Source organism: Necator americanus, chromosome I, assembly GCF_031761385.1.
Source record: "Necator americanus strain Aroian chromosome I, whole genome shotgun sequence".
Classification (NCBI taxonomy): Eukaryota; Metazoa; Nematoda; class Chromadorea; order Rhabditida; family Ancylostomatidae; genus Necator; species Necator americanus.
In genome coordinates, this window is record NC_087371.1 from 23,536,288 (window position 1) to 23,546,549 (window position 10,262).

Below are 10,262 nucleotides of genomic sequence, written 5' to 3' on the forward strand. Positions count from 1 at the left end.
CTTTATCATTATGTTTTATTTAAATGAAACCAGTCTTTAAAATGAATTAAAATTATCTATGGATCGCTAGTAGGAGTTAGCTAAGATTTATGAATATTCAGAATCGATAAGACAGTTCTTAAGGTTTTTATCAGTCTTAAGAACCTTTACAACTGTCTTCTTGATTTCGAATATTTATACTCGCTCATACTTATTCTCGAAAACACTGTTCCAAAATTTTATGTCATGTTTCAGCTGATAAGGCGAGCAGAAAATTAAAGGATAAGGAATAAGGTTTCTGGCGTTAATCGATCCGCTTTGGATGCGCCCCCGCGTTCACTTCAATTCGGAATCGTTTGAGGTTTACGAACGTGTACATATCTGGCCTATACAATGACTTGCGGTGGCTAGCCGATGTGTCAAGCCAGTATTTTTTTATCCTCCCAGACTAGTCTGGTACCAATTTATCGACCCCGGAGGGATAAAAGGCTTGGTGAGCACTAGGGCAGATTCGAACCTCCGATCGATTGTGCAGGAAGCGGAACCTCTAACCGCTACACCACACCCGCCCCATCAGAAAATTAATTGATCGAAATCCAATAGCAATTCGCTGAAACTGACGAGTGCACGTATCGTATCAGATGAGTTTTGTAAATGATCAGGTGTTTTCAACATCTAAACTCTTGTAGGAAAATTCTTTGCAGCAGAATATCCATGAAAAAAGAATCAAACTAAAAATGAAGAGAAAGAAAAGAGGAGAAATTCTGACTCATCATGTATTTTGTAGGATCCCTAACTTGAGATATGCCATGGTGTAAGCTAACCAAAAATGGTTTTAAATCCCAAATACAAGTATGAAGCAATTTCTTAGAAAAAATAGGCATGAAAAACTTTCAAAATATTCCCGGACCAAAAAGAAGAAATTCTAGTTTTTCCAAACTAAGCGAGCATTTATGGGATTAACTAAGTAGTACAGAATTTTGACTCATCGAAAACCCAAATGATAAATCTGGATGTCATCAATAAATTGACACAAAATGACCAGAGCGTAGAAGACCTGTTTAGTGTTGCTTACCTTTCATGACCTTTACCTTTACGAGTATCGATCGCTTCACGCAATCGTCATCGCGCACCCTCGAAGAATCCAGGTCAACTGCTACGATCAGTACGATCGATAATCCGCTGAACATTCCGCACGTAATATTATAATTTCAGTTTCATCTCTTACCGTTTCAAGACCACGTAGTTTCAGAAAACAGAAATCTTCCTGTGCCGGTAAGGAAGGGCATTGAGGAACATGACAAACGCTTTAGTAACGGTACCGCACTCCTCCTGGCGCTTTACTGGTGACTGAATAAATTAGAAAATTTTCCAGAAAGTGGAGAAATGTTCGAGCTGTCCAGCTCACTATCCAGCAGCTTGTTTCGAACTGTTCCATGCTTCTACTGCTTCATACATCGTTGCTGCTATGCAGGTATTTCTTTTTCTTCTACATATTCATTAATTATTCCTTTCAATTCTTCTTCCCTTTTACTTCCTCTTTGCTGCTTTATTTATTTCCTTTTTATTCCTTCTCTTATGAGGTGCCAGAAATGAAGTTGGCTGTATATAGTCATACATAAAATGGCAGTGTTATAGAACACTAACAAAAACATACTTTTTCGAAAAGAATATTGTTCCTTTCGTGTTCTGACTTCTTTGCACTAACTTCTCATTCCTTCGTTAACCCGTTTTGGTTTCAAAGTACGAAGGAGATTTTTATCTATAGAATAGGGAGACCAAAAGTCTCTAATAGTGGGAGAAAAATCCTACTTTTCCACGTCTAAAGTGATCAAGAGAAGAGAAGTGCGTTTCGAAGGTGTACATCCCTTTCCAATTAATTCAGCTCATCACTTTGCCCGTGGACGGTGCTTATCAAGTATATGTTTACAGCAGGAGCAATAATAGTTGGACCACTGAGTCGTGCTCTTATTTCTGGAAGTAAATAACTAAATCAGTAGGGGCCTTAAGACCTAAGCATTATTCTTAGAGGATCTATCACATGTGAGCTAAAGTTACTAAGGGAAAGAAGGAAGTTCGAGCCTCCAGAAATGATAGCGCGACTGAGTGCCCTCCCTCACCACCTTCCTCCCGAACTAAATTCTCTTCCAGTTTAGGACTAGGATCTAGCTTCGATGCTACTTGCTCACTACCAAACACATTATCTGCGAAAGCCCGTTAAATGAATCTTTACTACTTCTAATTATAATCGGTTCGTTTTGAGCAAGTGGTTGAATCGAGGTGGGACCATCGCTGGCTTCACTCTGACTCTGACGATCCTATCACGATCCCAGTGATTTGAGCGCCGCTGCTTACGCAACCGCACAGAGTTTCACTCGATCATACCATCATTCCAGTAAACATTACCAATATTCCCCTCGATTTTAACCCACCTTAGTCGGAAAATCGCCGTGTTTGAAAGATATTTCATGGATGTATGGTAGTTTCAAAACGACATGAACCACGGCGCAATTGCGTACGCTGCTTCTCTCGAAGCGGTGCGGCGAAGTGTAGCGGTTAGAAGCGTACTGGGACTGCACATTGCTGCAATTTGCGATGGTCCCACCTCGGTTCCAACTGCCGCCTCCACCGCGCCGTTTCAAGCGCGTACACAAATGCACCGGGCTTCATGTCGTTTTGACCCGACTGTATGATATTACTGTACCAATGTCTTTCTTATTCGTATAAAAAAATTCATTTCATTTTTGATCGCAAATGTTTTTATAGCACCCAAGCTGTTGAGCACGATACGTCTCTGCTACGCACACTTCTCTTCTCAGTGCCCATTCTGCCTTCTCTTTACAATCCTCCAATAAAAGTCGCAGACTGTAGTCTGGGCAGAAAATGATCAGTCGACTATTACCTATCATTAAAAATTAAGATTACGGTTGGAGATTTCCATTTACTACTACAACAGTTACGTTCCACACTTTCCTCAAAGCTAAGAATCAGACAATTCAAATTCTCAGTTAAATTAAAAGTTTTTTTTTGTCAAAAGAAACTTGTAAAGAGAAGGAGATGTACTTCAGACAGAAAATTTCTGTCGATGTTGCACAACACTTGGATCTTTTCCTTCAAATTACATCACCAAACTTTCCTTGCTTGTTGAGCTACTAAATACGCTCACCGGTGACCAAGGACTGATTTTCAGATGTTCATGCTAGTAATAATGGGTCTCACCTATTACGCGCTCGAAAAGCACGGCTACTTTGTGAATGTGGACGCTTTTCGTCCTGTGGTCGCGTGTATTGGGACACTTTATGCCGGCGGAGTGATTTGTGCGGTAATCGTTTTCAGCTGTTCATTCTCTTTCTATTTTAATTTTCTTTCGTATCCATTCTCTTATTTGGCTCAGTTACTTTGGGCTCATGTCAGCCGGTGAAAGCGGCAACGGGTTTTCACCTACGAAGCTCGCTTCTCCAGAGAGGCTTACCTGACGACAGCCTCTTTTTTGTCTCACATAGCTTTTCTTTCTGTTGCAATCGTACATCTGATTCGAACCAAAAATTCCCAAATAGTGTTCCACCGATATTCTACGATGGTCGAAATTTTTCGCTCATACCTTACCCATTTAATTCCAGCGCTAGGTTCATTACTACTGAAACATTTGTTTCCTCTTCAAAGCAGCCGGACTTAACACCCAAAGTGGTGTTAAAAGGCAGCATACCACAAAATTGTTGATGTTGGGATCTCTCCAGGAAAAGATAGGGCTATGGATGTAGATCACGAGTATGAACACGACCACTCTCAATTTCTCTAAATGCGTCGTGAAAAACTGCGTGGCAAAAGGTCGTCGCCTGGAATTTTCCTACGGGGCACCCTATGACGCGTCACCCCTGTGCACGTGCCGCATCCGCGAGCGAGCGAACGATAATCATCTAGGCTTTCTCAGCGTCCTATTCATGATAAACTAATGGATAGGCTGTTGAGCGATTAGACACGCGTACAAAGCGGCATTATAAGATGCCTCGTATTAATAATATTAATAATAAAACTACGTAATAAAACGACACTAACAGTATAGTTGCAACAGCGGCCACGCTAGAACAGCGCGGTTTTTGACCGCTCGCAGGTTGCCGGCGGACGGTCTGCTTGGCAATTTACTAAATTCTGTCAAATGACGTCACCCGGATCGCAATTTTCTGTTTATTTTTGTTTATTTTTTGCTTTTCTTTCTGATTTTTTCGCCTTTCATTGCTTTTTTTTTCGTATTTTTGTTATGCTTGCTGTATTTGCTTTTGCTATAGAAATCTATATTGTATCTGTATTGTTCTTAAATTATTGTATTGCTTTTGTTCACGTTTTCCTTTTGAAATTTGGTCCAAATTATACTTATATCTATGTTAATGTTTTTTTTTTCGTTCCCTACTCTTCCATTCTTACAAAGAAACAGAGAACATTTACGTGAAAATAAATTCAGGAACAAAAACAATACAATAAGTTAAGAACAATACATATACGGTAGAGATCTCCATAACGAAAGCAAATGCTTCATACATAACAAAAGTACGAAAAAGAAACATAAAAGAGGAAAAGTCTGAAAGAAAAGCAAAAATAAAAATAAAAACAAACAAAGCGTTGCGGCCAATTTCGATTCGGGTGACGTCACTTGGCAAAATTTGGCAAATTGTCAAGAAGACCGCTCGCCGGCAGCCTGCGAGCGGTCAAAAACCGCGCTGCTCTAGCGCGACCGCTCGTGCAACTACACCGTGCTTCATATCGTTTTGACCCGACTATACGTTTTGTGGTATGCTATCTTTAAGTTATGCTGCGTGGGGAACAAACTGAAAACGTCTTTTTTTCTGTGGATTAATGGACGTAAGAAACCCAAGAAGTATCTATGGAAACGGATATGAAGTTCAATTTTGAAGAAATACAGATGTCTGTTCAACTTGTTGGTGCCAAAATTTTTTCATTTCATTCATTTGTCGTGACTTTGTACCCCAAGGACTGGAACTTTAATTTTAAAAAGTTGGTTTTCTTTAACTTGCCAGATATTCTAGGGTTTTTGACGATTCAAGATGTTGCCAAGAATGAATCATTACTGTAATTTCCTTCAGTTATTTCAGATTGTTGGAGTTAGTAGGGAAAGAAAAACTCTTGTAAATGCTCATATCACAATTGTCACAGCTCTGATGGTGTTCACTGACATTATTGCGATCTCGGTGGTGTTAATTATGGCAATCGGTAAGTACATAGTTCACTTGGGTATGTTTCTCCAAATACAGAAAAAAAATACAAAGTTTGTTCGAGGTAACCGAAGCAAATTCACACACAGTCTTCCTGGGCATTTCGTCGATGAGCGCAAATTTTACGCCGTGTTGGGACCTTTCTGGATGTATCTAGGAGCAATCACCCTACATATTAATGTAGCCGTCAATATGTGTTTCCTGCAGGTGTTGAACACCTTCATTTCGTTTCTCGATGTAAGTCCCCGTATCTTTTGTTTGTTTGTTTGTTTGTTTGTTTGTTGTACTAGATCATATCTTCAACGGTAATACACTTGTTTCAAGGATAAAATGACTCCAACAGGCTCTTCGCTTGATCTTAAGCGGGCTGAAGCTAGGATAAAGTCAGAGGAAAATGCGAAGAAGTGAGATTACAAATGAACTTCGACTAACATTTATCCGTGCATGTATTTATTTATCTGTAAATAAAATATACTATTGTATGTAGTATGGACAATGTAGAAACGCCTAAAAGTGGTGACAGATTTCCTTCTAAAGTGTTTTATGCGTACATTTAATTACTTACTGATCCATTTAGGGCGGGTGCAGCGCAGGTTTGGCTGCGCGACGATTCGAAACCGCCCTTGTGGCAACTAACCTTTCATCCCTCCGAGTTCTATAAACTCGGGCCGAACTTGCGTACAGTACCGTAAAAACACTGACCCGGCACATCGGCTATCCCTCGGAAGGCAGGACACCCATTTATAACTCTCAATCATTTCCGAACTAAATTTGAGTGCATTGGCGCATTCGAAATGAATTGATACCCCTGACATTTTTTTTGGTTACTATTAATATTTTACTAACTCACCGACTTCAATTCAGCTCGAACTGGTGTAGTCAACTAAGTTCACTTGGTGCACTTCGAGCTTTGTGCTCGGAACTGAGGTCCTTTTAACTCAGCTGTGACACTGCTACAGACGGAGTAGGGAACAAAAAGAAGGAGAAGTAAAAAAAGTCTCAATAGTATCAGCTACTAGGACACTGGTCTAGGAATTTTTTGAATCTTAAGGTAATGCAATAAATTCTAGAGCTCCTTGAGCTTATGACATGTTCTGCATATAAAAAAGGCCTAAACTTATGTAAGGGTAACTTAAGAAGAGATTTGTTGACTACACAACAAAGTGACTTAACTTGAATTAATCGGCGGGCGAGCTTTACGGCCTAACGCAGCTACCCAGCATCTTCGCCGGAGTGTGTCGTCCTCAAACTTATCCGAGTCTATCCGAGAAAGTTCGCATAGAATCTATCCATGCGTCGCTATTCCATAAACGGCAGAACTTTACATCTCGAATGAAATGCTTGTCAACGCCAAGTGCCCTCAGATCTTCCTTTGCCACCTCCGTCCAGAGTTCTCTTTTACGACCAAGCCTTTCACAGTTTGAGTATGAGAGCATCCTCAGGAACATGGACAAGACGATCTCCTCATAATCTGACCAAAGAAGCGGAGACGGTTTTCACCGACTACTTAGGAAGGCCGAACAAGCTGTTGATGTTTCCCACGCGTCATTGTGGTACGGTACACCATATCCGCTTTAGAGTAGCACACTATCGACCATAATTACCCTAAGAGTCGTCTAAACAGCTTTCTCTCCATTCAGTCACGTTTCTCCATCACCGTCGACGGCGCTGTCCAAGACTCCGATCCGTACACCGTAATAGAGCGAACTGGGGTTGGTGAATGAGTTGAATGCCGAATTAGCTTTGGCGCATTCTTGTTGAATATCTCTCTCGTAGCTGCCATCGTTTTCAGCATATAGCCCAAATAACAGAACTCATACACGAGTTCAATAGGTTGAATGTCTACCCTGATTCCTGTTGGGGGTCTCCAGGAGACCCTCATCTGCCTGTATTCATCCGGGCGGAGCCGCACTAGGCTGCAGCTAATTTCGATATAGGTTGGCGACACATTGTAACTTCGCGCTGCTATTGTGCCATCGTTTGCAAATTTGAGATCCACCAAAGGACGCACAGACGGTGCTAAAACGGCATCGGCGGAACACTGCTCAACTGTTCTTCGCACGATATCATCGACTGCAAAGCCGAACAGAAAGCACACAGCCACAGCCACCCACCACAGCCCCTTTTCTCACTCCAGTTTCCACTTCGAAAAGTGTGGTACATCCAGCTGGTATTCAAACAGCAGCTGTTATTCTTCTATTCATGTCGTTAGTTAAGCGTACGAGTTTTCCAGGAACTAAATTGGTCTGAAGTGTGTTGAGAAGACGACCTCGCTAAGGAGAATCGAAAAGGCGTTCGAAGTTCGAAAAAGCTACTTATAGAGTCTTTAAATACCACACCCACATTTCAATCACTCTCGTTACAATAAACACCTGATCAATCGTTGATCGACCAGGCCGAAAGGTGGTTTGTTTGTCGTGGTCTACTCCCAGCTGGACAATTGCGGTAAAGCACCTTATGGTCCCATGAAGCTACTCAAAGTGAGCTACAGTCCAGTGTCTGACACTTTCTCATTTTCTGTGAATCTGACTACCAATGTCAAAGTAAAACGAGACGCTATCCGAAATCATCTTTCAATATATGATTTCGGTGCTCCTCGTCTAATCAAACAAAGAAAAGGTCTACTCAGATCCATCTTTGAGACAACAAAGGAGTGGATTGATCCAAAGTTAGCGGGTGAATGGACCACCGTCAGCAAAAGGATTGACTATGCTCATATTGAGGTCCCTAGGATGATTTTTCCATATACGTCTGACACGCTTAGTATCAGCAAGCCTTGCACATTACGATTCGGACCTGTCGTAGGATTTTACTCCCGCATTCACAGGAGCCGGACCTCTATTTCCTGTTTTTCATCCCCCCCATCATGGACCACGATTCAATTCAAAGAACGTATTTTCTTAATAGAATGCGACCCTCAGAACACAACTACAAGAATGCGCCTAGCGACCAATAGTGCAACGATAGAGTCCGAATGTTACGCTATGTGAAGTCTGTGGGTGAAACTTGAAGGCATTGTGTTCTATCACCTCTACGTAGACAGCTTTACGATAATCGACATGATGGACGACAGATAGGTGCACAAAAAACCAACACAACCCAGATTTTGCGATGGAAACTTTTTTTGCGAATGACGAGTGTGCCGTCACTCATCTTTCATACGTGGCTCCTTTTCTTGGTCTCTTGCAGAGCAATCGCTTGCGATTTAATACGCTCTGTAGTTCCGAGAAAAGCATGAAGGTCAGCGTCTGTGGATACTATTCTCGTGTTGCAAGAAAAAAGTCTGATACAGTCCCCATAGCAAGTCCTGAACGTATCACTTTGGTCTAGAATCAAACGCGTCCTGCGCAACTTTGGATCTGATCGCCTCTCACTTGATTTTGATCGACATCAGGGCACAGTGTTCAGGATATTGAGCAGTATGCGTGCTAGAGCGGTAATAATTTACTTAATAGCAATACTTTTCCTTACACTAAGGAATCCTGCTATGGCGAGCTCAGCTTTCACCACAGGTCGTCGCCAATCTATATGGATTAGGGAGCCGCCTTGAAACATTTTGCCAAGACGGTGGTGAATTGTAGCAGTGGTTTACTCTTAGCTAGGCTTCTTATTGCGAAAAGTCAGGACATAGGAGGTGTCAAAATCCTTCTTAGTTTGGAAGACCTTGCCAGAGGACGTACCTCCGCTGTACACCACAGTTGTACTTGATGTTGCTGTGCTCCGCTCTTGACAACTGAAAAACTACGTTCTGGATTCGTATTGTTGACACTATCGACAACTACACTCACGATAGCCTATAAAGACAGGGAGAGTCATGTCCATGTAGCTTTTTGACATGGAATTAATTACATGCTTCGCATCCTCAGCTAATCCGAAGTCTTGAGTATTTTTTGAAACCAATTCGTAGAAATCGAAAAAATCATATGTGTCTCGAAGCATTGAAACCAACTGTTTTTACTGAGACATTGTAAGATATGTAGAGATAGAGTGGCGTATTATTTCTCTTTTCCCAATTTGGAATATTGCAATACCGCTGGAGATTCATCAGTACATGACGTAAACGTAGAACTGACTGCTTTCTTGATTGATGTAAATGGAGTGGGGGAGATCTGCGAAGAAAGACAGCGTCTGAATTGATGTAGCATGCTAATCCAGTCTAGAAATCACGCGCACCCGCAAGTTTAATTATGCCTTTGATGATTCCAATTTCTAAAGCTGATATGTCTCTTGCTTGAAGTTGGTGATTTCTCCTGTTTTTGCAATGCGTCCATAACTGTTCTACGACTTTTTCGTAAAAACCACGCACTCTCAGCGTAACGGGGGAAGTCTGATAACCTCATACACTCGTTCTAAGTAGAGCATTTGCAGTCGTTCTAAATCGGAATCCGGCGCGGCTTGGAGATGGTACACTAAATCTTGGTCGTTGTAAAAAATGTCCGATGTTGAAAACACTAGTTGTGCTTCGTGAAGTGGTTCGAGACAACCTCTTCCAACACACAACAGTCTTTCGTCAGAAGATGTTCTCCTTCTTTCCGTTGTCTGCTCTTCATGATCTGCTCAATTTCGAAACCCTTCTTCTGGATTGTAATCGTGACGTTCATCCTCGCTGCAGAGGGAGTATCCCACGACATCAATCTCTGGGCGGGCATCTATTTGCCCGTCTGTCACTGCCTTACCGTCGATTCTTAGAAGCTGCAAATCTCTGCAAGAAGTGGATTGTTGATCATTATCGCGATGGAGGTGACATCTCTCTTCCTGAGCTGTAAATCTTTGAGTTCCAATCTCTGCTTTTTGGAACTGAGTCCTTTCCATCAACTCGACCATCATAATTTTCGAGAGGTTCGTCGTATGTCGACACTCAAAAGTCATGAGTTATCTGTGGGTCGCAGGATAGTTGCTGCTTATAGAGAGTTGTCAGCACTAATTCGAGCAATTTTTGCATGTTGTTTCCAATTCTACACTACTAATCATAGGTGTTATCTCGAAAAAATCTGTAAGTCCGCGTTGTCGTCAAAGTCGTCACCAAGGGGAAATCAGGAGGAATTGCTGAAATCC

The 10,262-nt window shown here is 41.7% G+C and overlaps 1 protein-coding gene across 1 annotated transcript; it reads left to right on the forward strand.

Annotated features, from left to right (window-relative positions):
* Positions 1 to 1,276: 1,276 nt before the first annotated feature.
* Positions 1,277 to 5,615, forward strand: RB195_006624 (uncharacterized protein; the record flags this gene model as incomplete). Its single annotated transcript, XM_064179813.1, has 6 exons — positions 1,277 to 1,297; positions 1,355 to 1,453; positions 3,170 to 3,301; positions 5,088 to 5,205; positions 5,272 to 5,444; positions 5,532 to 5,615. The coding sequence occupies 6 exons, from the start codon at positions 1,277 to 1,279 to the stop codon at positions 5,613 to 5,615; spliced, it is 627 nt and encodes a 208-aa protein (XP_064036741.1).
* Positions 5,616 to 10,262: the final 4,647 nt, after the last annotated feature.